We start from the raw sequence: 25,181 nt of genomic DNA, 5'->3' as shown, positions 1-25,181 counted from the left end.
CTCCCAGCCTTCCTCGGGATTAGTGTGACTAGGGTGATATCCTCGCATACTGCGCCAAGGGGTGAGAAAAAAATCTTTAAAAATTAAACAAAGGGAAGAACAGGTCTAAGATCTACTGAAAGCAAAGATTTTTATTTTGGGGGGTTTTGTTTCATGTATTTCTCTCAGCCAGTAGGTGCCTCTATAGAGCCAATGCTTTGCCTGTATCAGTAGGAGCCTGTGGCACAGCACTGGAATACCTGCTTTCGAATGATAATACAGCCTTTTCTTTCTTCGGTGTCTTTTTCTCCTTCCCCTTCCCCCAGTCCATAGTAAGCCCCAGGATCTGCCAGTCTGGACTTCCACTCTATCTCACCTAAAGTCCTTGGAGGACGATAGCAGGAGAAAGATTTATGTATGTTGACACACACATATTGTTACTATGTATGCCGTATGAGGAAATTTTGTGAGTGACAGGAGCAAAGGAGCTTGGTTGGGGAATACCTGCGCTAAACCCAGGGAGCGAAGCTGCCTCTTTGCCCTCCAAATACCTTCCCAGAAAGCAGAGTGGTGTTCGTGTGGCAAAACCTTCACCCCTTTCAGTACGACACCCTTCTGTACACCAGGGCACCACACAGCCAGCACAGGCAGGCCTCTGAGATAAGGGGAGATGGCACTGGGTTAAGAGAAATAAAACCCAAAGGAGAATAATCCCCCCTTCAGCGCTTTAACACATAGGTGCTAGGACATCGCGGTATCCGAAAAGCCAAGCCCTGGGGGGGGTGGGGGTGGGGGGTAGATGATTGGCTGTGACTACAATTTGTCCCCCGCTGCTCCCTCTCCCCAAATGGCTGTGCTGGACTTTGGAGTAATTCCCACGGGCAAGGTGAATTTTGACCCGAACATGCATCCATCGGCAGGGTAGAAAGGGTGGAGGAAGCAGGGCCCGCGGGGCAGCCGCCGTGGGAAGGCGGGGCAGGGAGGCTGCGGTCCCCCGTGGGGCGACGGCGGAGGGCGGCGGAGGGGGGCAACGCACCCCTCTACCTCCGTGGCCTTTTCTCCCAGCTCAGAGATGGGAGGGGAGAGGGAGGGGAATAGGCAGGGAGGGGTGGGACTTCGCCGGAGCGTCTCTCCCCGCGGCAGCGCCGAGCAGTTGCAGAGCGCCGGCGACCGGGCGGTGGGGAGGGCGCTGCGCGGAGCCGCCGCTGGAGTGCGCGGAGCGGGGCTGCCGCCGCGCCGGGGGCGAGGAGTGCACCGCGCGCCGGCGAGGGACAGCGCGCCGCGGGAGCAGCCCTCCCCGGGCACCGGGACCTGCTGTTGGCTTGCCGCCTTGCTTTACCCTCTCGTTTAATTTATTTTCCCCCACTTATACTTTGATCCGCTGGGATTTTTTTTTCCTCCCTTTCCTACAGAGCCTCCTCACGCCCCAGTTCCCTCCCTCTCTAGCCAGTTTGGATTTTTTTCTTCCTTTTTTTTCCCCCCCATATATTACTATTCTGATTTTTTTTTTTTTTTAAGCGGTGGAAAAAGTGAGGGAGAGAGAGACAGAAGCAGAGAGGACAGGAGGAAAACGCTCTGTTCGTCCCCTCCGCCACCGCCACCCCGACTTGTGGAGAGGGGTCGGGCCGAGCGGCTGTGGGATCAGCCCCTTTCCCCTGGGGAGGCGACCCCGGCTCGGGGAGCCGCCGGAGATACCCGCCGCGAAGAGGGGGCTCAGGAAAAGAGATGCATTGAAAGTTTCCGCGCAAACTTTGGCGTCAGTGCGCGAAACCGAGCGAGCGCGGCGCGGGTGCCTGCCTGCCCCGACGCGGGGAGAGCGGCCGCGGACGGGAGCCGCTGTGGAGCTCGGACTGCCCGGCGGCGGGGGCCGGGCGTCGGCGGGGCGGCCGCGGAGCCTGCGCTCGGCCCGGCGGAGCGCCCACGGAAAGCAGCAGCGGGGGCCGGCGGAGAGCCGGGCTTATGGAGGGGTGAAACCGGAGACCCCGAAGAGGAACCCCCCTTCCCCCGGAACCTTTCGCAGCGCCCGGCCGGCGGCACCCCAGGAGGCGGCGGCGGCGAGCACGGAGGAGGCGCGGGCGAGAGCGCGGCGGGGCGGCGGCGGCGGCGGGGCGGCGGCGAGGCGGAGCGCGGCAGGCCCCGCTCCGCGGCGTGCGCCGGCAACCATGAACTTTCTGCTCACTTGGATCCACTGGGGGCTGGCGGCGCTGCTCTATCTCCAGAGCGCGGAGGTAAGCGGCGGGACGGGGGCTTTTGTGCCACGCGTACCGGAGGGGGTGGGAGGGCAGACGGCCGAAAATACTTTTTTACCCCCTCTTTTTGTTTTCTTGCCCCCCCTCTGCCTCCCACCTGCTCGGTGCGGTGCCGCCACCCTGTCGGCGCCGGGTGCGGGTGGGTGCCCGCAGCGCAGGCACGTGTGCGTGCGGTGCTGCAGCTGGGGGGACAGCGCTGCCCGGATCTCCGCGGGCCTCCGGGGCAGCCGGCAGCGCCATACGGAGTGTCCGCGCACATGTGCGCGGCGCGGGGCTCCCGGGGCGGCGCGGCCGGGGGGTCCCGCCGGGGCCGGGGCGCTGCGGCTGGCGGGGCGCGGGGCACGGAGGCAGCGCGCTGGCTTCTTGCATCAGCCTCGCCTCCCGTCCTCGGGTCTCCTGACATTGCAAAAGGGTGTTTCGGCGGTATTTGCCTTGGGTCCCAGCTCGGGTTCGTACCGCCGAGTGGAGTTCAAAATGCCTAGACGGAAAAACAAATAGAGATCAAAGAGGACAAAATGGATCCTGATTTTCTTCCAGATTGGGAAAAAAAAATTAATCAAAATACATATCTCCTGCACCGAGATTACAAAACCATGGATTTTTCTCTTCTCTTCCTCTTCAGTCACTTTTACCTCATTGTCATTCCTGACGGATTAGAAACCAACTCTTTCTCCTTTTCTTTCTCTTTTTAAAGAAAAAAGAAAGGCAGCTTCCTGTGCAAACCTGTCCTATAAATCTGTTTTCTAAAGAGTCAAGAGGGCTGTGTTGCCAAGAGATATTAAGGGGTTTAGACAGAGTACCCACGTGAAAGTGGCTGTTCGTGAGGCAGGCATGGATTACGTTTTAAAGGTTATAACAGGTTAGTTCTCTCCTGCCATTTCTCCTCGGCACTTGGAGAGAGCGTGGGCCAGATCATCTCCCATAATCATGAAAATAAACGTCGCTTGCAAACTAATCAGTTATTCACATTGTTTGTTCAGCACCGATGCTGGAAGGCAACTCCCCAATTAGGAGCCATTTCAGCTGTAACTGAAGTCATGCAAGCACTGCACGCTTTGTTTCTAGCCTGTTATATCTCTACTTTATCCAGTGACAGCCGCACATTAGGCTGTGCTGGATGGGAACTGAGGCGCAGCTCTCACTTGAGTGTGGCACAGAGCAGCTCCGTGCTGCCTGCCTGCCAGATTTGGCTTGTGGGACAATTTTTTCCGTTCTCCAAGAGTTTTTCCACAGTCACCCAGGACAGGGTTTTTTTTGCGTCCCAGCTCCTCAGCAAACTTGTACAGTAGCATCTGTTCCCTAGCTATAGGTTAGACAACTGTATCAGTGTCTAGTGATAATACCCTTTAACCCTCCCCTTGTTCCTTCTCCCCTCCCCTTCCTCTTCCCCAGAAGAGGAAACGGCGGATCAGGTAGAGTCTAGATCTGTCTGTCCTCAGGAGCTGCATAAAAGCCTCATGCTGCCTTTTCTCCCAGGCTAGAGGACGGTGCAGATGAGAAAATAGGGAGTATAATGGTGGGAAAAAGAGGTAGGGAAAAATTACAGGGGCTTGGGGGTAAATGTTGCAGGAACACATGCATGAGAGATTGGTAGAGGTTCGGGTACCTGGGTGATGTGGGCCATGTAAGTGCTCAGGCAGATTGACGGTGAGGTCTGCCCTTCGGTTCTGTCCTTATTTGTCCGTTGATCGTCCGGGCACCACGGTGATGGGAACGTTAGAAATACCAGCAGATCTCACGTAGGCAGCTTGACGATGACTCTGGGCATGGCAGAAGGCATGACTCTTCACGCCGGGACTAGGGTTTTGTGCTTTGATGATAATATTTATCTGTACTGTTAATCTGGCTGTCATACTGAATAAAACCTATCTAGCTAGCCAGGCGCGTTAGAGAGCATTAAATAAAAGCTCTGGCAGAGTCTGAGTTGGGAAAGCAGGGTCCAGCATGTGCTGGGCAGCTTTCCTGGAAGTGAAGGAAGAGGGATGCTGGAATCAAGGTGTTCCTCTGGTGAAGGTGGCAGGGGGATGACTCCTTACTGAGGGAGTTGTTACGGTCACTCCTGCAGCAAGACTGAGATGGTGGGAAATTATTTCATAGTTGGGTCGGGTAGTGCTGATGCCACAGGTGTCTGCCTCCACTGGTGGTGATAGCCTTTCTGTGCAGGAGAGGGAGGGAAAGGTGCTTTTGCAGTGCTGCCCTCCCAGCTGATTGACTCTGCTGAGCTGCGCTGAACAGTCCTCATGCCCCATGGGATCAGAGAGGTTACATTGTTGTCTGCTTCCAGTCACCCATTTCCTAAAGAATGGGGGACAGTTGGTCATTCCCCATCTTCCTTTCTCTGCGGGTTCTGCTGGCAGCCTGGTGACAAGTAACCCCTGACGAGGGTCTGGGAGTCTTACTCTCCTGCAGTGAACAGTGGAGAGACCTGGATATACCAAGTGTATTGCCACAGGCAACAGGCAGCGATTAGACACTGAGGGAGGGAGAGCAAGCCTGTGACTAGACTGCTAATGATCGCACACCCACCAGGCTCCCTGCCTTTGGTGTGCCTCTGCACCAGGCCACAATGGGGAGCCACCAGAACCTGCTTCCCCAGCCTGTAGGCAGCTGGGACGCAGCGGGTCACCTTCCCCAGAGATGTTCCAGGCCCATGGTCTGAGGGCAGGCTGGGAACAGGAGCGCTCCTGTGGGAGCAGGGGAGAGGGAAGCCCGTGGTGCTGCCATGTGAGGGGTTCACTGATTCCTGAGCAACCTCAAACCCATTTTCCTATCTGTTCTGTTCTGTCAGAGGTGCCTCAGCTGTGCTGGCAGTTTCTGGGATTACTGACCTCTGTCTGCATGTACAATGGAGAAGGAGTGTAGTGAGTCCCGTCCCCCCCTCCTCTAAGTAGAAACCTCTGAGAATTTCTAGTGCCTAAGACGAAAAGTGCCTTAACTCCTGTCCCAGAGTCCCTCTCAAAGTGGATGGATTGTTTGTTCCAGTCCTAAACAGTTACAAAGCTCTTTTAATGAGGCTGCACAGATTAGGGGGAGGGGAAGGGAGAGAAAGAGTGCTGGTGGTGGTGGTGAGGGGATGGTTAGAGAGGAATGACTTGATTAACCTTTTCTCTCCCTTCAGAGAAAAGCTTGCTCCCTTAGGGGAGAAGGAAGACAGGGAAGGTACAGACACACGGATGGTGTGAAGTGGGTTTATTTCTTAGGGAGGGTTTTACTCCACAGCAGGAATGTACATTAGCTGCGACCTGCAAAGGGCACAGAAAGAAGCTTCCTCTTTGTCAGCCTCGTTCCTGGGGTCATTTATCCCACTCTCAAGGCCAGGCCAGGGGTTACTTCCACACTTCTGTGAAATGTTGAAAATCTGTTGGAAAAAAATTGAGTTACAGAACTGTTGGGTAATGCTAAAAGCCAGCAGAGGAGAATGTGACCTTCAGGCTACCACCGAAGGGCACATTGGGCCTGCTTGTCCCATGGAATGTTTTTGGTTCCCCATTGCCCTGTCTGATATGTAGCAGACTGGTTTAAAGTGAGGCACAAAACTCCCTTCACCTGCTGTTCTAGTGGACGTGCTTTGAGGGCACTAGCCACAGGTGAAAGGCACTGCTGAAAGGGCAGAAAAGTTTCTTGGAATAGCGAGCAGAGAGTGTGTTACTGATAGTTCTGGGAAACCTTTCTAGTTTCTGCTGAGTGCTGCTGGGAATGCTCAGAAGCTCTCTGCCCACTTTGCACTGATCTCATTGCCCATCCTTGATGTGGGATCACATCCCAGGTCTAGGTGAGCACTGGAAGACTGTTCTGGCTCTTGCTCCACTACATTGCGGCAGGGCAAGGTGCTGGCTAGGCACAGGTGAGCAGTAAAAGCGTGTGGCTTGCTTCTGCTTCTCATTACTTGTACACCATGTGTGTTTGCATCTGAGGAGGTGGTGGGCTTGGCAGCCCGCTGGGTAGCCTTGCATAGAGAATGGGTGAAAATGTCCCTCAAGGTGACTCCGAGCTCATTTTGCTCAGTCTGTCGTGGTCATTTTGTGTGTGAACCAAAAATCCCTCTGCGAAAAGTCTTGGGGGCATTGTGACTTGGATAAACTGACTTGGCTCGTGATCCTCTTCCTGTGCCGTAGCAGATTGAGGCTTTTCTGCCCTTGATGCGGTTTTCCTTTTACCCATAGATTGTCAGGCGCTGAGTGGCTTTGGAAGGCTGCTGCAACCTCCGCTGCCTCCATTTTGTTTGTGCTGTTGCAGTGACCTTTACACTTCAGGAATGAAACTGTTTCTAGGAATCTGCTTTTTAAAGTTTTGTCACAGCACTGAGGTTCGGCACACAGCCCCCTCCTCCCCAGAGAAGAAACAGATCCACGCATGGGGAGGTTCAGGTCTGGGCTGGTGAGTTATGCCCATGTACAGAAAGACTTTGGTTGAAATGAGAAGCAAGTTTGGTCAGGGGAACCTTAGGTAAAGGGAACCGTGCACAGACACAAAGGAATGTTTGGGAGAGGGGCTTCTAGCTTGCTCTCTTGCCCCCTTCTTTTAAAAACTGACACTTTGGGCAGCTCGGATGCTGGTGCCGCCCTGTGCATGGAGCTGCCTAGAAGACCATAGGTGGCTGATTCACGTTATGAGCTTGGGGTGGACTTGGCCTTCTTAATTCAGCTCTGTCTTTGGCTGTGAGATCAGAGGGCATTTTTCTAAGCCTAAAAGCTTTGTGTGTATCACCACGCTCCTTTTGGGCCTCTGGTGAAAGGCAGCAAGTTCTGGGGTGGATGGCATCACACAGGTGGCAGCGTACCTCGGGAGAAGTGAAGAATGGGCATTTTTCGTTTTGGTTCAGAACAGAACAGCAGGGGGAAACCTGACGGCTGGAAAGTTACGTCAGAGGTAAAGCCCTCACGAATAGCAGGAGGAGTGGAGTTCTTGTTTCACCTGGAATTAAAAAGACTTCCTTAGTAAAGTGGTGTAATGCTTTTCCATACAGATCTGGGGGTGGGTTACCTGTCACCACAGCTGCCTGCGTCAGTGGTTTGGAAATGCCCCTTGTCCCAAGAGGCAGCAGGAGTGAATGCGGAGCTTGCGGCCTTTCTGATTCCCGTCCAGGGGAAGCCGCGGGGAGCGCAGGAATGAGATCGACGCGGGGGCTGGAGACCGGGACCGTTAGGCGAGAGCGCGCCTCACCCTCCCTTCCAGCAGAGAGGAAGGAAACCTGGGCGGTTTGGCTGCGTCTGTCGGCAAAGTGGTGCTGTCACAGTTAATCGCCCTGACACCCGGCCAGATGCCGACACCTCGGTGGCCACCACTGCTGGGCGATAGACATGTGTGACATTGAAAGGGGAGAGATGCCCTTTCACGCCTGGCCGCCCTTCTCCCCCCCCTCTGCTGGGTTCACCTTTACGGGAGGAAGCGGTGCCCAGGCCCACCAGTCGTGTCGGCGGCAGCAGGTCACCCCTGTTACTTTTCTCCTCCGGGCTCAGGTTTGCTCCCGGTGTTTGCCCGCAGTTACTGACAGCGGCTCCCCGGGGACGCGTGTCTCCGTTTGGGGGCCTCTCTCGGGCCCGCCGCACCGCCTTGCCAGCCCCGTCCCCAGCCCGCGGCCCTGCCGCCCGTGCCCCTCTCGGCTCCCCGGGGGACGGGGGGAACAAAAGGTCCCTCTGTGCCCGCCTGGGCGGCCAGCGGGGAGCGGCTCCGCCTCGGGGGCGCACTCTAGCGCCGGGGCTCCCTCCGCCCCTCCGCCGGCGGCGGGACCGGGGCCCTCGGCCCCTCCCCGGGATCCCCCAGCGCCCCGGGACCGCGTCATGGTTCCGTGTTGTGACTGATTCTGTGTTGTCTTTGCAGTTGTCGAAAGCTGCGCCTGCCCTGGGGGACGGGGAGCGGAAACCCAATGAAGGTAAGCGCTGGGCGGCTTCCCGGCGGGCGGGGGCGGGCGGGGGCAGGAGCCCCCAGAGCCGCTGGCGGCCAACGCCGGCACCTCACGGGGAGCGGGGGCAGGGGGCAGACGGCGGGAGGCGCCGCCGCCATCGGCCCCTTCGTGGCGGCTGCACCGCCCCACGCCGCGGGCCCGGGCCGGATCGAGGCCGCCGGGGCGGCCGCGGAGCCTGGGCGGGCAGCAGGGCTGGCCCAGCCCGCTGCTGGCTTACCACAACTCAGAGGGAAACTGCGTGCGTGCGTGCGCTAGTGCACATACGCACGCTCATTTATATATATATATATATACACAGACACACGGGCGCACACAAAGAGCTGGGTAGCAGCGAGCAGTTTGCTGGGGATTCGCCACAGTGCTGTAGGAAGGGATTTGTCATCTTGCGCTGCCCGCCTCTTTCCCGGGGGCGCTGGCAATGCCCGTCTGGGTGGCCAGGGCTGACCCCCAAACAAAGGCCAGAGCAGAAGCCAACGGCCCCCAGGCAGCAGGTCCCCGGGGGCAGAGAAGGAGAAAAGGGCCGTCCAGGATGATTTTTTGGTCTCATGCTTCCCGACAGTCCCAGGTACACCCCAGTCAGGATATTGCTGGGTGCTGTACAAAGCCAGGCTCGAAAAATACACCTTTTTACTCCGATTGGAGCTAGCAGGCTTTGCGGGTGCAGGGGACAGCAGTGTGATCTGATGGGTTCTATTTAATTCATTCCTGGTGGTCCAGTACAGATGGGACCACTGCCTGATAGGAAATGAGGTGGTGCCTCTGCAGCCATTGTGATTTTGTGTTTCTCCAGCTGCCCAAAGGCCAGGCTGTGGAAGTGTTCTCTGCCTTGTTGGTTTGTGAAAGTAAATGTAGATCAGGAGGGTAGTCAGCCCTCTGGGGTTGGTCAGAGATGCCTCCTGCAAACAACTTGTCTAGTGGAGCCCTGCGTGTGTCAGGAGGTTGGCTTTCTGTCCACAGTCCTCAGTTCAGCAGTGGGGTAAAAGGGCTGTGGACTTTGGAGCCTTCAGGCTGAGGTGATCATCAGGTGCTTTAGGACCATCCTGACTGTGTTTTCCCCTTACTTTTGTAGCAGAGCAGGTCACTCGTTGCATGGCAGGGTCTGGCTAGTGTCTTGCAGGGTCCCCACAGGCTGTGACCTTCAGCGTTATTCCAGCCAGAGGTCAGCAGAGGGCTCCAGCAGTGTGGCTTCAGATTGGCTTTTTTTTTTTCTTTTTTTTTCCCTTAGGTAGCAGTCAGTTTCAATTTCTGTAACTTTATTGGTGTGACAGACTGCATGTGTGTTGCCAGAGGTTTGTGGCAGGCTGTGTTTGCGATAGGTGTCCATTTTGCATGGGTGAAGTTTCTGATTTGCTGGCAGGCTGCTGCCTGTAGCGCTTGACCCTTGCTCCTGCTGAAGTCAACAGAAGAAGGTTCAGTGCCTCCAGAGGGATCAAGATGGAGCCTGCTGTGAGGCTTATTTTGGTAACCAGTCCTCTGCTGTTGATAGAAAAGAGCTAGTGTCCTCATCTCTGCCATTCGTTGTGTCCAACAAATCCCTCCTGGAGAGGGGAAGAATCAAACAGAATTAACTTCTGTCATAAGAAGGCTGATGGAATTGCAGGAGAAGTTGGTCTGGCAGTATAAGTGGTGAGACTTAGGTGTATTGTCTTGGTGCTATTTCTGGTTCTGCAATGGATCGGTGAGCTAGAAGTCAGGACTCCTGGCATTACCTTCTGTCCTGCTGTTTGACCTTAGAGGTCCTGTCTCTATACCTCAGTTTCTCCTTTGTGAAGAGGAGACAGTGATGAGCCTCTGTTACACAAGGACAGCCGTGTAGTTCCTTCTGCTGAAGCTCTTGGGGGCTTTGGGTTTGGTGCGAAAGGTGGTTTTGTGTCTTTGGCCATTTTGTGCTTGCTCTGAGATTTCAAGTGGTGACAGGTCTTTATTTGGGATGAACTTACTCTGGTTGGAGACTGTAATTTTAGTTTCAGCCCCTACCCTTTTGTGCTCAAGAGAGCCTTCCACATGTTTTGTGGCACAGGAAGTTGTAGAGGAGTCAGACAAACACTCTTTGTTCCATGAGAAAAGATTTTCTGGTATAAATAAAGGAAACCACCAGCACTTGTGGCTGCACTTTTATTTTTAAAAGAACAGCGTGTCTGTGTTGCTCCTAAGCCATTGATGGGGAGGGAGGCAGAATGATCATAGACTTTCTCCTTTTCTAGTCCAGCATGTTCCCACTTGACTGCTCCAAATTTGGACTGAATCCTGCCTGCTGTGTCTATGTCTGCCTCGAAGAGTTAATGTGGGCTCTGACTGAATTTTAACCTTGCTTCCCTCTCCATTCACAATGAAGAACCTCTGACTCAAATCTGGAGGTGTTTTGCAGGGTAGGGGTGTGGGTTAATTGCAGGATTAACTTCTAACGTGGGCTGAAGCCCAAATTGCAGGAAGGGAGCAGGCCAAGTGGTGTTAGTCCTTTGGTGACCTTCCTGTGCTTCCCCATGAAAGACAGACCTTCTTCCGTCCCTGACACGGCTAATGGAAAGGAAGCACAGACTGAATCAGCCTGGCAAAGTGTGGAATATGACTCCCAGTACATAGGGGTAGAAGTGTAGGTATGATAGCAGGGGCAGGGCTTTGCTGTGGGGATGGCTGTACCTCAGTCATGCGCTGCAGTTTGGTTTGGGTGCTAACTGTGCAAATGAACTATGGAGTGTTGCACAGTCTCATGTGCAATGTCTTGCTCTGTGTCTGGCTATATCAAGGCAACATACCTTTCTTGGCAGGATTTTCTGACTGGCAGCTAGGGAAAGATTCCCTGTTTCCTTTTCAGAGGCTGATTCAGACTTTGTAAAATCATCATGTGTTAAAGTAAAGGTGAAAACTCCTGGATTCTTTATGGGAAGGATTTGGTCTTGTCATATCTTCCAGATCTTAAGTATAGTTGTTGGGGTGCAGCGGTGAAAGTAAAGGCTCTGCAAAAGAAGTTGAATGTGCTGTTCTGTGGCCAACCTGTAGTCTGGATTCTCTGGTGTAATCCAGCTGCTTGGGTAGTGCAAACATTTAAAAAAGTGTGTAAGGCATTGATCAGTTTCACTTCAGCTTTCTACTCTGTTTTGGTTTCTGCCTTCTTTATGCCCCAGACTGGTGTGGTGGGGAGCATTTGATCTGTACAGGTAACTGATGCTTTCCCTCTCTCTTACCTTCCATCCCTCCCCTTGATGTAGATCTGTAAGCATTTTTATCCAGAACTGTGCCTTTTCTGCCAGAGTTCCCAGATCCTTTCTGCTGGCAGAATGTGAATAATCAACAGTGCAATTCAGCAACTGTCATTGTGCTTGCAGAATTTCCCACATATTAAGTTGTCCAACTTGTTGGAACATAGGCAGTAACTAAGGTCACTCTGAAGGGAAACAGGAAGAATGAGGTAGCCACAGACAAGATAGGAGAATAGATAGGAGATATACTGCACTTAGGGGAGGAGGGAAGAGGAAGGGAAGGAACGGGGAACAGAAACATGCTGTCTTCTAGACAAGGAATACCAACAAGCAGTCCATGCCTGCCAGGCTACATTTCCCTTTCACAGACCACTTTCTCTTTTAATAGCCGCTCACGCTCTCTTGACACACTTCAGACTCCTTGGATGGAAGCTCCTCCCCTCTTGTACCTGCTCTCATCACTTCAGCACTGGGGCACTGTCAGCCCTGCATGACCTAGAATTAACTTTCAACAATTAACTGCGGGCTGTGAGCTCCAAGCCCTGAAGCTTTTGCATTTTTGTGGCAAAGTAACCTTTATGCCAGTTTGTCACAAGTTCAGGGCACTTTAGAAACGCTTACTGGAGACCATTATTTTCCATGATGCAAGCAGTTTGCTCTTATCACTCTGAGTTATCAACCTTGGTGCTGTACGACTGCATACTGTACAGGTGGATCATTATAGTGCATAACAGCATGGGGCAGGTACTATCTCTTTGTGTGTACTCTTATCCTGTGCTCCATTTGAGACATCCTCCGTTGCCAGCATGTTGGTAGAGCTAGGGGGCCTGGAGGGCTCCAGGTACTCGCTGTTTGCAGTAGTGTGTTAGCATCTGGGTTTTGTGCGTGTGTACTTATCTATCCTATCTCTCATCTCTTTAAATCTCTCCAACCCTTGACCAAGCAGCAAAATGAAGCTTTGGCAAGAGACTGGGAAACATTGAGAAATGCTTGTGAAATCAGTGCAGATCGCAAGCAGTTAATGTTTGCTCCACTCGTAGGGAAGGCACGGGATAATGGCAGATCCACCCTGTTCCCTCTCCCACACTGTCTCATTGTGGTTCAGTAGCCAAATATATAGTCTAGTTAATCCTGGGGGTCCTGTGGGCTTGCTTTGAATCTTTCAGTGAGTGACTTGATTCCTTGGTCTGGGAAAGTGGTCAGCATGGAGACACGGAGGCTGTGACTTGTAGGGTGCTGTTGTGGTTCAGAGGTGGCCTGCTGAGGTGCATGTTCTGCGTGGGCAAAAGAGGTAGCTGACAGCAAGAGTGAAAATACATAGCTGCATGGTTCAGAACCTCTGTTCTTGAAAGCGTCTCTGTGCCAAGGTCTGTACGAGGGATCCTTCTGGCTTATTCCCTTGCCTTCTAAAACCCACTGAGGCATCCACTGGCTGTTTTGAAAGGGGGTAAAGGGCAAAGGGGTGAAGGGCCTTAATCCAGAGTGCAGATCATCTGCTGCAGCTTCAGGTGCTTTTTGGCTGATATGCTTAGTGGCAGCATCCCAGGAGTATGGGGAATAGCACAGAAGGGGTTTGGGAAGAGTCACCTGTGGCACGCATCAGGGAGACAAATATTGAGGGTCTCTTGTCTATCTCGCCGCTGCCCGAAGCAGCTTTAGGAAGAGATTGTCTGTTTCTCTTCCCCACTTATGTGTGTGTGTATGTAGGACACAGACAAAGGACTTAGGACTGCAAGACTGTTAGTGAAAAGCACAGGGTAGTTGTGTTGCAGCTGTCTGGCTCATTTTAAGGGGCAAAGCACTAGACATTCTTGAGCTAAGTTTTCATTAACTTATTCCCTCCATTCCTCCTTTTAGTTATCAAATTCCTGGAAGTCTACGAGCGCAGCTTCTGCAGGACAATTGAGACCCTGGTGGACATTTTCCAGGAGTACCCTGATGAGGTGGAGTACATATTCAAGCCATCCTGTGTGCCTCTGATGAGATGTGCGGGTTGCTGCGGCGATGAGGGCCTAGAATGTGTCCCTGTGGATGTGTACAACGTCACAATGGAGGTGAGGGCCCAACTTGCAATCTGCCATGCTTGATTGGAAGGAAGCAAGTCAGCCATCACAACCACTCTAAGTCCCACCTCCCAGCTAATTCAGAGGAAGGGCAGCCTACCCCAGGGAAACCCTCTCCTGACCCTGGTGCCCAGTGTTACACCATGCAGGGCTAAAAGATGAGTTGCCTGTGTCTGTCTAAGGCTAAGAGGAGAATCTGGTTTTGGCTCTTGTCCAAATACAGTAGCTAGGAGGATGAAAAGCAGCATTTCTGCAAAGGAGCACTTTGTGCTTAGAGAATGCAAAGGAGCATTTCCAGTGGTATTACCTCTGAGTTCCCAAAGAAGATACTCCTTGGGCCTTTGCTCCACTTTAACTCTGCATTTGGTACATACAGCTGCTGTTCTGAAGGCAGCTGAGTAGTGCAAAAGGGGAGAACCTGTCAGTACTCTCTCCTGCAGGGCATTTGAGGTCAGCCTGTACCAGGGGTGCAGGGGATTTGTGTCATTAGCTATGCTGGCACAGCAGGGATGAAAGGGGCTCTAAGAAACACACTGCTTCAGTGTCAAGTGTAAAAGCCTTTCTGCCTCTGGGCATCTTCCTCCTTTGTTTGGAGGCTGTTGAATTCATTCCTTGGAAGAGACAGAGATGGCCATGATTGCAAAGGCTGGGCAAGTGGGGAAGATGCAAACTGCTTTAGAGAGCTTTATTACTGCCCTTTTCTGTCAGCCTGGATCCCAGCTTGTGTCCAAAATGGTGCTGGTGCCCATTATCCATAACCCACAGCTCCCTCATCTACTTTTGTCCCTCAGGCTCTTGAACAGCCACGGTAAATATTACCATCACTTTTTGATATCGATGAGAGATTTGCAGTGCTGAGTGATTACCCAGCAGGCTCTTTTTACTTGTTATTTGAGCTGTATTTAAACTCTGTTGGAGAACCAGTCTGTCCCTTTCCATGGTTCCCCATACTGCTTTTCCCCTTGCGGGCTCCAGCCTGGACCAGAGCATACTAGCATGATGTAGCTAGGGATGGTTTTCTTCCTACCATTCCTTGCTGAACTGCAGTTCTTGGCTGGTATGCCTGCATGCCTGTAAAGGGTCAGAGGCTCTTAAGCAGATCTCTGGTAAAAATGCTAGAGTGGTCTGGACACGTTCTGGGTTGAGAGACTGTGACAATATTACATATCTTCTAATATAACTTCCCTGGAGGCACCTGGGATTGGGGGCTGGGTAATGTCTGGCTGTGCAGGGCTCTTTTAAGCACAGATCTTCAGATTTATTTTATGTGTTGAGTCACTGAGAAAGTGAGATGTCAGCTGGGAAGATATGGCCTAGGGAAAAGGAGTCAGATATGCTTTGGACCTGTGTGTTAGACTGAAGTACTGCTTCTGTGTGAGCAGGCTGGATGTTCTCTTACTGCTGCTCTAGCATCAACCAGGGATGGCTCAGTGAGAACCTTGCTATGGTTTTATGCCCTCTCCCATGCCTGTCTCCAAGGCAGTCCACTAGTGCTGGCACCTGGCAAGCATGAGCAAACAGAGCTTTGGCACAAATCTGGTGTTGCTGCTGCTTGCTTGTGATCAAAGGCCTTCCCTGACTGGGAGAACAGGGCCTCAAAGCTAGCTCAAACTCTGCCATGCTTTTCCCATGAGCACCTGGGGTGCAAATGCTTTGCTGTGCAGCAGGCTGCTTTGGAGTTGTGAATATGAAGACTGAATGGGCAGTGACCCTCTCTGTTTCTTTCATTCCAGATCATGAGAATTAAACCCCATCAGAGTCAGCACATATCACACATGAGCTTCTTACAGCACAGTAAATGTGACTGCAGGTGAGAATGGAGCAGCACTGGTTCCTCTTGCAATAAACTTATTCTGAGCCTTTGCTTTTTTCTGCCTTTGGGTTGGGACTGTTGTTCAGAGGCTTCTGCAGTCTCCTCACTTGGTTTGCAGTGGGATGGCCAAGCCTGGGAAAAGCAATCCTTTGCTGGCAGGGCTCCTCCATCTCTAGCTATCACAGGTGGACAGTGCTAGTCTGCAACCTGGGGTCTTTTGGCACTGGTTGCCAGTGAGGTGCAACAGGAGAGCAAACACTTTGAGACGGATGACTTAACCTGTGCCGTGGGCATCCTACAATGCTGACTGAACATGTTTTTCCCTGGACTTGGTGGGAACTGGGGATAATACTGGAAGTATACGTGGTAAGCTCTTTTCTAATGAGGCCTTTGTTCTCTCTTCCCCCACAGACCAAAGAAAGATGTCAAAAACAAACAAGAAAAGTAAGTGACAAGCCTTTCCTCCTTCCTCTTTTGGTGGTTGGTTGGTGTTTCCTTGCCCCACTGCCCCTTGCCCTTTTCTTTGGTTGGAGATACTCACTTTGAGAAGGTGTTTTTGGAAATGGCGTATGGTAGTGCATGGAGCAACACTCTGAATCCATTCCAGGTGGGCACAGAAACCCAGATCTGATGGTCCTTCCTTCATACTCCATGACCCATGGCCATGGCAGTCATTCCTAATGCATTATCCCAAGTCAGGGAAATGCCGTCGTGTCTGTCCTACCAGTATGGATTCAAGGTGCAGCCCCCATTCTCCCTTCCCTCTTTCTGGGGTGTTTCTGGTTACTGCAAATCGCTGCCTTTCTTTATTATTAATTTTTTTCTTGCTGCTTGAGTGAGTACTTGCTGGCTTCTTTCACAGCAGCTTGGGTAGGAACTTTGCTGGCTACAGGGAGAGGTGGCAATAAAGGCCTGGTGAGGCAGGACTGATGCCATGCAGGATGTGACACTGGTTTTGGTTGGGTGGGGACCTGGGAGGGTATGAAGGGAGATGGATGTCCTTGCTGGGTCTTGGCGGAGGCTTTCATAAGGGTTTTTTGCAATCTGATGGATTTGCTCTGGTGATGTGAAGGAGGCTAAGGCACAACCTTCCCTTTACTTCTTCCCCAAAGTAAAGAGGTTGTGGAAGTAGAAATATAAGCTCTCATCCTGCAGTAGTCTGAGGAATGAGCACAAAATGTGAAACACTGTCGAAAAGAAGGAATGACCTCTCTGGGTGAGAGGGTCAGCTGGACTGCGCATGACTGGGAAAGCAACTCTGCCATTTAGAGGTGCGGAGTTGGAAAGAAAGGGGTGAATGTTTGGAGATGAGGCTGAAACAGAGACAGAGGGAGCAAACAGGAGAGTGAGAGAACTTCTTTCACCCCTCTCCTGGTGGTTGTATATTTCTAGCTGCCTTCCAGCCTCTCCTCCTCCCCCTGGAAATCTGCTCCTGGCTGCATCGGGCTGTGTGCAGCCAACACTCCTCTGTGCGCAGGGCCGTGTTGGGGACGGTTGGTCTGTGTGGTACTGTGGTTTGAAGGTGTGCAAGAGTTTGGTCTGTGTGAACTCTGGTGAGGATGGGGTGTGGGTGTAGCAGCCAGCTCCAACTGTGTTGCATTCACTTTCCTCTTCTAACAGCACCTTGCCTGCTCTTTGCTGGTTCTGCACTCCCCAGGGAAGGAAGGGAAGGGATGGGAGAGGCTGGTGTACTTTGATTTGTGCTGGATTGAAAGTTGTTATATTGGTACCCCTCTCCTCCCTTCAGGTTGATTTTCCTCCCCTCACCATCTCCCTGTGACTCCTGCCTGACATGTAGGGCAGAACCAGGATTGAGCTGATGCTCTGAGACTTGTTCCAGTGAGATGACTTGAACAGGGCCTAGGAAACACCTATGGTGCTTTCTCTTCTGCCTCTCAATTCCCTTTGACAGCTCTCTCCTGAGGTAGGCTGCAACAGGGAACGAGGGAGCCTTTGCAGAAGTGCCGCAGAGCTGGGACTCATTTGCCTGAGAAGCCCTAGTGCTTTGCCTAGGGTGTTCTCCTTGGATGTCTCTCCCTTGGTCCTGTGCTAGTGTGGCTCAAGGAGCAGCACAGGCTCCAGCCTCCCTTGCTCCCTGTGCTCTCAATGGCCCATAGGGATCCATGGTTAGTGTCCAGGACTGCATGTCCTAGCCCTTGCCTGTCCCAGCTCCTGCCCAAGAGTCAGAGGCAACTGGTGAATTTCTCAGAATGGAGTCAATACCTTGGCTCCATCTGCTTGTCTGTCTGGCAGATCCTTGTGGAAGGTGACAGGAAGGAAAGGAGGGAAGAACTGAAAGCTGCTTGCTGGTTATCTCCTGAGTAGAATAACTAAGTCAGTTTTCCCCCTCTTTCCCCTTCAGTACTCAGGATGGAGACTGCCAGAGGGGATGTTTCAGACATTCAAGTAGGGTGTCCTGGAGTCCTCTGAACCACAGGCAGGAAGTGCGGTGGATGAGCAAAGCCTTCAGGTTAGATAGCCCTCTCCCACACAGCAGTGCTGTGAAGACCAGATCTCTCCCCTTGTCTGTGGGTTGCTGAGGCCAGGCTCCCATCCCAAGGCAGCATTGCCACCAGCCCTGCAGCAGAGCTGTTGGAGCTCAGCTGCTGCCTAGACCCAGTGCCAGTCAGTGCGTCAGGTCAGAGTGGTTTCCTTTTCCCTGGAGAGAACCCTTTCACTCAGGTTGCCTCTTGCCGATTGGTGTGCGCCCGTGCTTGTTGCCTGGAATGGTTGTCTGCGCTCACTGCGGTTGCGTGATGCTTTCACCAAGCTTTCTGTTCCTTCTCCCTCACCCCCTGTCCCTTTCCCACTGCCCCTCTCAGAGGGGGCAGGTGCCCATCTGAGTCTTCAGCAGATCCACCTCTGCTCGCAGCAGCTCTGCTGGAGGTGGTCTCTGCTGAGTACCCTGGTTTTGGCTTGGCTGTGGTGCTGACCGGAGCGCCAGAGGGCCAGTGAATGTGTGTGCAAGGTGGAGATCTGTGCTTCGGCCCTGGGATTTACCCTCCAGTCCTGCCTCATGTGCTGCTCCCCTCCCAGCAAGGCACATGGCTGTATTTTTTTTCTCTTCTTCCTTGCGTTTTCTTCCATTTTCTCTCTCTCTCCCTTTCTTTCCCCCCCTCTCTCTCTTTCTCTTTTTTTTTGTTTTGTTTTTCTTCCAGAAAATCAAAGCGAGGAAAGGGGAAGGGTCAAAAGAGAAAGCGCAAGAAAGGCCGGTACAAACCACTCAGCTTGTACGTTTGTGTCCTCTGCTTGTAGAGTCTCTTCCCTCCCTCTCCCCAAACCAATCTGCCTGCTTGCTGCTCACTCAAATCTCACCCTCCCCTCCCAGTCACTGGTGGGCCGCGGATCCTGCAGGGGCGGCACTGGTGGCGGCACCGCTCTGGCACTAAGGCTGTCTCAGGGAAGGCGGCTCTAGCTTGCTTGGCTCTCTAATCATCAGTGGCGACTATTTTCCCAAGGCACAAGAGTGCGGGTAGATGGGCGAGTGCCTTGCACCTCTTCATGCCTTCCAACTCACCTGCTTTCCCCCACTCGTCTTGTGCCCTCACTGCTATGGCGACTGGTGACAGGCAGGCTGGCATCTGCCATGCATGTGTGTGTGTACGTGTGTGCGCACGTGTGAGTGTGTGTCTGGTGCAGTCACAGGTGGAGAGGAGAGGTGGGACAGCGGGAAGCTGGAGAGGGGGTGCTGGGGAACTGGGGCGGGTGCGCTCTCTGTTGTTTTTTTTTTGTTTCTCTCTTTCTGCTGGATTTGGTGGCTTCTCTCTCACTGTCTCTCTCACTGTCTCTTTTGTTCTGCCTCTCTTATGGTGATTCACAAAATTCTGCATTGTTAATTCACGGCTCCTCTGTAGGAGACTCCTAGGTGGCAAGGTTGAGATGGGGCTTACAAAAAGGAGGGCAGTGCCAGCTGCAGGGGTAAGCTACTTTGCAGGGGAGCAGAGACCCTGTGTTATCTAAAACTCATTTAGTCACTGGCCTCTTTCTACTCAAATAGCCCACTTCAGAGAACTTCTTTCATTGATATGTCAGTAGCTGGCTGGGACCTCTCACCTTCCCATCCTTGCTTTCCCCTTCTTCCTCCCTCTGGCCTGAGCCGATGGATCCAATGCAGCATTTGTGAATACTGTGCAGAAGGCCTGTTTTCTTTCTCTTTACGCTAATGCAAGGGGGTGCTGTCCTGGGGCTGTCAGAGTGCTGCTGGAAAATCCACCAGCCTGCGACACTCCAGTGGGCAGCATGGGGGCTGCGGGAGGGGGCAAGGGGATTGCTTTGATGTTTAGGGTGTTGCATGTGTATTTTCTTTCTGCTGAAGCGCTGTAGCTTAGACATCTTTCCTTTTGCCTTTTTGCAGTCACTGTGAGCCTTGCTCAGAGAGGAGAAAGCACTTGTTTGTACAAGATCCCCAGACCTGTAAATGTTCCTGCAAATTCACAGACTCACGTTGCAAGTCGAGGCAGCTTGAGTTAAACGAGCGCACTTGCAGGTTTGTGTCCTGAAGGATGAAACACACAAAGAGAAAGAGAGAGAAAGAGAAAGAGGGGGGGAGCTTGCTTCCTGCTGACTTCTGGCACCAGTGCTATATGGTTACTTCTTTTCTCTGTCCTACATGGGCCAGAGGGCAGAGGGGCTAACTGGGATGAGGACAGATTTTCCCTGGTTCAGAGGGCAGCTGTGCGTTTCAGATGTGCTGTCAGGACTTGGACGGGGACGGCTCCCTGAGACAAGGCATTTCTTTCTCAGGTATCCTGTATCGTAGAACAAGATAATGGAGTTCGTGTTGCTGAGGTAGCCAGGGGAGGATCTGTAGCCCTCTGTACATCATCTGTACGTGACTCTGAGCATACTGTTGGACAAAGACAAATCCTTGACTGACTAGGATTTAATCACCCCTGTCTTCCAAGCCCTTTTTCTGCGGCTTGTAGATGAGATGCTCTGCTGTGTGCAGAATGAGGAAAGTCACCAGGAGCCTCCCTCAAGGCTGTGCCTACATTTTCCTTTGCCTCTTTGTTCTTCTAAAATCCAGGGAGACCAGCCTGTCCTCTTGCACTGTGCTCACAGTTCCCTGTCCATGTCCTGTCCAGAGCTGTGGTTTGAGGGGCAGCATTCAGGTCTGTGACATGGGATACAGCAGGATTAAGTCTGTCTCTGGGTGAAGGCAGAGATGCGTATTCAGGTGTGAGGTGGGAGATACAAAAGCAGTGTGGGGTTGGTGTTTTTTTAAAGACCCATGCTGTGCATGTGTCATCTGAGGACTGTCACACACCATCTGTGGCATAGACACGTGCAGAAACTGATTCTTGTTTCCCGTCTGAGCACTTTGGTGAACTCAGTGGGGTATCTTGACTCGCACAAGGTATGTGTGCATCTCTGGTGTAGGATCATCCAACCTGTCTAGAGAGAGACATAGAAATGGGGTTGCTAATGAGCCCTTGGCTCTGACTCTGAACTCAGATCCTTTCCACAGAGATCTAGGAGATGAAAATGCTTTGTGCCCAAACCAGAGAGGCTTTGGCACTGCCAGGGTGGTAGAAACTGCTCTGTATACAGAGAATTTTTCTGAGATGCTTTAGTTTCAGTGGGAGAGTAATTGATGGAGGGGCCAGAATAGAGCAACTTCTGGAGTTAAGCTTCTCCTAGTGAGCAAAACCCCTGAAGCCTGAGACCTTTGGCCTTTTTCCCCCTGCTGCTGTCCCAAAGCCCAGAATAGCTGAAAATTACCCCACAAGGTTTGAAGGGTGAGAAATAGTAACAAATACAAAGAAAAGCCAAACAATAGCCCAAGAAGTCATGATGACAGAAGGGGTTTACTAATTTCACTGTGATGGGATAATTGGCACTAAGGGAGGTTGGTGTGTTGGCCAGAAAAATAGGAAGGAGTCATAGGAGTGGTTAGATTATCAGTTTCCGGATAAAAAGCTGATTAAGCTGGAGTTCCTCATGCTCTTTCTTAGATTTAGAATTGGGCCCAATGGGGGAGGGCAAATTCTCATTTCTCCTGCTGCTTCTTCAGGCTGCTGCTGTTCTCTGGTGCTAACCCCTGCTCATGGCAGCTAGTGGAATGAAAGACACTTACTTTTCACCTTCTTGCCTGCATGAGGCCTTGTTGGCTGCATTGCTTCCGACCCAAACAAGAGGCTAGGTGGAGAGCTGAGGGGTTGTGTCCTTCTGCATGCATTGCTTAGCCTTGTTTTTCTGTGTGTTTGTGTGTATTTGTGTGCGCATGGTGTGAAAGGGTGCAAACAAAACACTCAGCTCATCTGTGAGGAAGCCACTGATTCTGCTCCTAAATTTACCCCTGTACGAGTATCTCCCCCCACTCCGTATAGGTGAGCCTGGGGGAGTAGAATTCATCGACTGATTCATGGGACTGAGATTCTCAGCTGATTTGCCCCATCTGCACAGCATTTCACCCCACCAGTGACATCATGCCATGTCTTAACACCATGTGCTCTTAAACACAGTAGCCACCCCTTCTCTGTCCTACTTGCACCCTCATCCCAAAAATTAACCCCATTCTCTTTTTTTCCTTCCCTCTCCTCTTTGACAGATGTGAAAAACCGAGACGGTGAGCAGCGGAAAAGAAGGGGGAACAGCCCTGTTTCTGGAGCCTGATTTCTCGCCTGGACAGAAAAAAACAAAACACTAATCCAAATGAACCCTAAAAATGAAGGATCGGTAGAGCACAGCACTTTCAGTACGGACGATGGACTCCGGAAGGAACATTCCCCAAGGCACCCGCCGCACAGAATTCACCTTTGGGTTTTGAACTGTTTTATTTTATTTTTCTTTTCATGCTGCTAAATAACAGAGCCAGGAAGACTTATAGGGGTGTATTTGATGGGTTTTCCCATGCATACATATATATGTGTGTATACATGCATATACATATATATATATGTATATATATTTTAACCACATCTATATATACATATATGTATATCTTAACCACACACACACACATATATATATAATATATATATATACTGATTATTTTTTTTAACATTGCTAATGTTATTGGTGTCTTCACTGGATAATACTCGACTGCTGTGGACACAAGCGGGCTACTTGGGGCATAAGAAACAAGCTAAGACTGGACTGAGTAGAAGCGCTGGGTGTAAACTTCTTAACTCTAACTGACTTGTGCGGCCTCCGCTGTTTCTCTGTAGAGTGTGCTGTACCACAAACCACCTTCTCCTTGCCTGGGACAGGGAGGAGAGGTGATGGAGAGGATGGGCAGGGAGTTCCAAAGAGCGGCATCCTAGGGTGGTGCGATGGGTCAAAGGCCAAGGAAATGGCCGTCTCCGTGATCAAGGATTCCTCCTCCCCTCTCTTCCCCCAACCTTCGCCCTTACTCGTCTCATAATCTGCCTGCCTTGATGGGACATGGGATGTCAGTGTACATTTTGCGTTGACTTTATTTGCTATAGAAACTTTGCCAGAGAGACGTGCTGGCTTCTCTTAAGGATGGTGGGCAGCTGATGCGCACTAGCTTTCCATTCACGGAAGTATCACAGGAGTCTAGATTTCCCGCCCTTGGTGGCTGCAAAAGGACACAAGGTCTACAGTGTGCTGAAGCAAGAATGGGGACCGGTGCATAGCCACACAGTTGTTCAGCACTGTCTGCTTTCTTCATGCACAGAGCTGCCACTCAAGAGCATCCAAGATGCTTACGGAACATTTCTGGAAAGGGATATTAATCAAAAGTATATACACAGTAGGGGGTGTGTGTGCGTATGTATGTGAAAGTACGCATTTGTGTCTGTGTGTATGTATGTATGTATGTATGTATGTGTTTTTCTCTCTTTTTTATATATATATATTTATTTTTATACATATATATATATAAAAAAATAATATATTTGTATGCCAAGATTGAAGGGGGAAAAAAGAAAGGAACTTTTGCTGCCTTCAGTTTGCGTGCCCAGTGTGAATGACCCTTAAGAACGTCAAGACTTTTTTTTTATGACATACTGTAAATATCAGGCCCCTTTTCCACATCTTGAGCTGGGGAATCAAATGTGAAGGCAGGCAGAGTCCCTTAGCCATGTCATGAGAATCTTGGCTATGTGTGTATCGGCAATATACACTGTGGTGTATGTGAAACCCACCTTACACATGCGCGCACACACACACCCCCCCCGAAAGTGTGTTTGTACATCTATGTGGATATATATAATCTAGTTCTGTGATTAAAATTATTATTATTAATAATAATAATCAAAAAGGTACTCGGTCTGTGTCAGAATGCTGCCAAACATCATCTGCAATTGTATTTTCAACGCCTGATAATGTACAACACGGAAAGCTTCCAAAAAGACAAGACAGTCTAAAAACAGACTCACAACAAGCGACTACTAACCACTAGGATCTCCCCATCCAACCGATGGCTTTCAGAAGGAGAGAAAACACATGGGTGGGTGCTTGCATCTGCAATGTATAATACTCATGCTGCATCGTGCGCAAGACAGAGGCTTCCGATCGGGGGGAGGGAAGAGAAAGTGTTTTATATACTTATTTAATATCCCTTTTTAAATTAGAAATTAAACAGATAATTTAATTAAAGAGTAGGGATTTTTCAGTATTCTTTGTTAATATTTAATTTCAACTATTTATAAGCCGTACCTTTTTTTTTTTTATTTGTACTTGTTGTGTATAAATTTAACCTTCCTGTTGTCCCATCCCTTATCTCCCCAATTGTTGGCAGAGTCAGTAGCATGTTATGGGCAGTTATTTAATTAATTTCTCTAACACCTACCCCTACACATTCCTATTGAGACAAGGGTTAGATATACATCTACATACTATATATATATTTGGCTATGTGTTTGTATATATATATATGTTTATGTATATGTGTGATTCGGATTAAATAGACGCTACGATTTTTTTATATATGTAAAAAGAAGAAGCAGGAAAAATAGAAAATTCTACATCTTGAATCTCTCTCCTTTTTAATTTTAATATTTGTTATCATTTTATTTATTGGTGCTACTGTTTATCTGTAATAATTGCGGGGAAAAAAGATATTAACACTACATATTGTGTCTAGTGAATTTTTTCAAGATATTCCTTAGTACATATTTATTTTTAAACAAAAAAATTACAGATATATCTTAAAAAACGACGACGACGACGACAAACAAACTTTTTTTTGTATTAAAGAATTTAATTCTGATCTTGATTTCCTTTGCCTTCTCCTTCTACCTTGCATCCTGGTTTTCTTCCATTGTGTAACAGTTCCTCCAGTATTGCCTCTGGAGGCTACAGGGCATCAGCAACCTGCTAGTTGGACTCTTGGATTTGGGCACAGAGCCTCCAAAAGCATCTAGGTACCAAAGCCCGTAGAAATGACTGGGAGGTAGGCACCAGAATCTCTGTGTGGAGCTCAGCCCGAGTTCCCTGCTTGGTGAGAAGAGGGTGGTCTGATGGGCAGGACCGAGGGGGCAGAACTCCTGGGTTCCTTCCCAACCTGATGCCGAGGAGTGTGGTGATGGTCCCAACCCTGCCTCTGTCTTGTCCAGGAGCCAAGCCCTGTGAGCTGGGCACTATACAGGCGATCCCGGTGGAGCTTACAATCCAAGATGAAAGTAAGGCTCTGAGCCTGCTCTTCCTGGTAATGGACTTGGTGTTTGCAGTTGGAGCAGTGTGTATGTAACCTGCTGTCAGTAATGGTTTGGCATGACCTCCTCATCCTGGACAGCACTGAACAAAAACCAGCTCTGACCATGCTCATCGCTTCATGAGGGATTTTGATACTGTTGCATCTTTTATGATGTGCTTTGGGGTCTTTGGAGGAAAAGCTCTTCGACAGCAGTGTCATTTCCTCGTCAGCCATGGAGATGAGTGTGTCATGTGTCAGTCATCTGGCCACGCTGGAAAGGAGCACGCAGGATGTTCCTGGATGTCTGGGAGGTGACTCACTCAGGTTAATACAGACCACCGAGTTCATGGCTGCATTGTCCTGCTCTT

The 25,181-nt window shown here is 50.9% G+C and overlaps 1 protein-coding gene and 1 long non-coding RNA gene across 13 annotated transcripts; one reads left to right on the top strand and one right to left on the bottom strand.

Moving 5' to 3' along the window:
• Positions 1 to 1,129: 1,129 nt before the first annotated feature.
• On the top strand, positions 1,130 to 24,387 carry VEGFA (vascular endothelial growth factor A). Of its 12 annotated transcripts, none has more exons than XM_064648484.1 (9): positions 1,499 to 2,207; positions 8,049 to 8,100; positions 13,191 to 13,387; positions 15,130 to 15,206; positions 15,621 to 15,653; positions 15,817 to 15,948; positions 18,368 to 18,439; positions 19,564 to 19,695; positions 21,760 to 24,387. In XM_064648484.1, exons 1-9 carry the CDS (start codon positions 2,142 to 2,144, stop codon positions 21,779 to 21,781), a joined length of 783 nt encoding a protein of 260 aa, XP_064504554.1. In that variant the 5' UTR covers positions 1,499 to 2,141; the 3' UTR covers positions 21,782 to 24,387. The 12 variants fall into 12 exon arrangements, with proteins under 12 accessions (XP_064504560.1, XP_064504554.1, XP_064504562.1 ...); XM_064648483.1 differs by lacking the exon at positions 1,499 to 2,207 and adding an exon at positions 7,527 to 7,654; XM_064648490.1 differs by lacking the exon at positions 15,817 to 15,948 and having other exon boundaries at positions 1,130 to 2,207.
• LOC135411210 (uncharacterized) lies at positions 5,403 to 7,325 on the bottom strand. Its single transcript, XR_010429050.1, has 3 exons — positions 7,212 to 7,325; positions 7,009 to 7,142; positions 5,403 to 5,586 (listed from the first exon to the last, which is right to left on the bottom strand). It is a non-coding gene; the product is annotated as an uncharacterized LOC135411210 (long non-coding RNA).
• Positions 24,388 to 25,181: the final 794 nt, after the last annotated feature.

The sequence above is a fragment of the Pseudopipra pipra genome, chromosome 3 (assembly GCF_036250125.1).
Source record: "Pseudopipra pipra isolate bDixPip1 chromosome 3, bDixPip1.hap1, whole genome shotgun sequence".
Classification (NCBI taxonomy): Eukaryota; Metazoa; Chordata; class Aves; order Passeriformes; family Pipridae; genus Pseudopipra; species Pseudopipra pipra.
Note: the sequence above shows the minus strand (reverse complement) of the source record. Positions and strands in the feature narration are given on the sequence as shown.

Bases quoted from the DNA above. Each gene is read 5' to 3' on its own strand.
- VEGFA (XM_064648483.1), top strand. From the start codon at position 7,529: ATGTGTGACATTGAAAGGGGAGAGATGCCCTTTCACGCCTGGCCGCCC. The intron at 7,655-8,048 runs GTCACCCCTGTT...TTGTCTTTGCAG, and splicing joins AGTCGTGTCGGCGGCAGCAG to TTGTCGAAAGCTGCGCCTGC. The intron at 19,696-21,759 runs GTTTGTGTCCTG...CCTCTTTGACAG, and splicing joins TTAAACGAGCGCACTTGCAG to ATGTGAAAAACCGAGACGGT.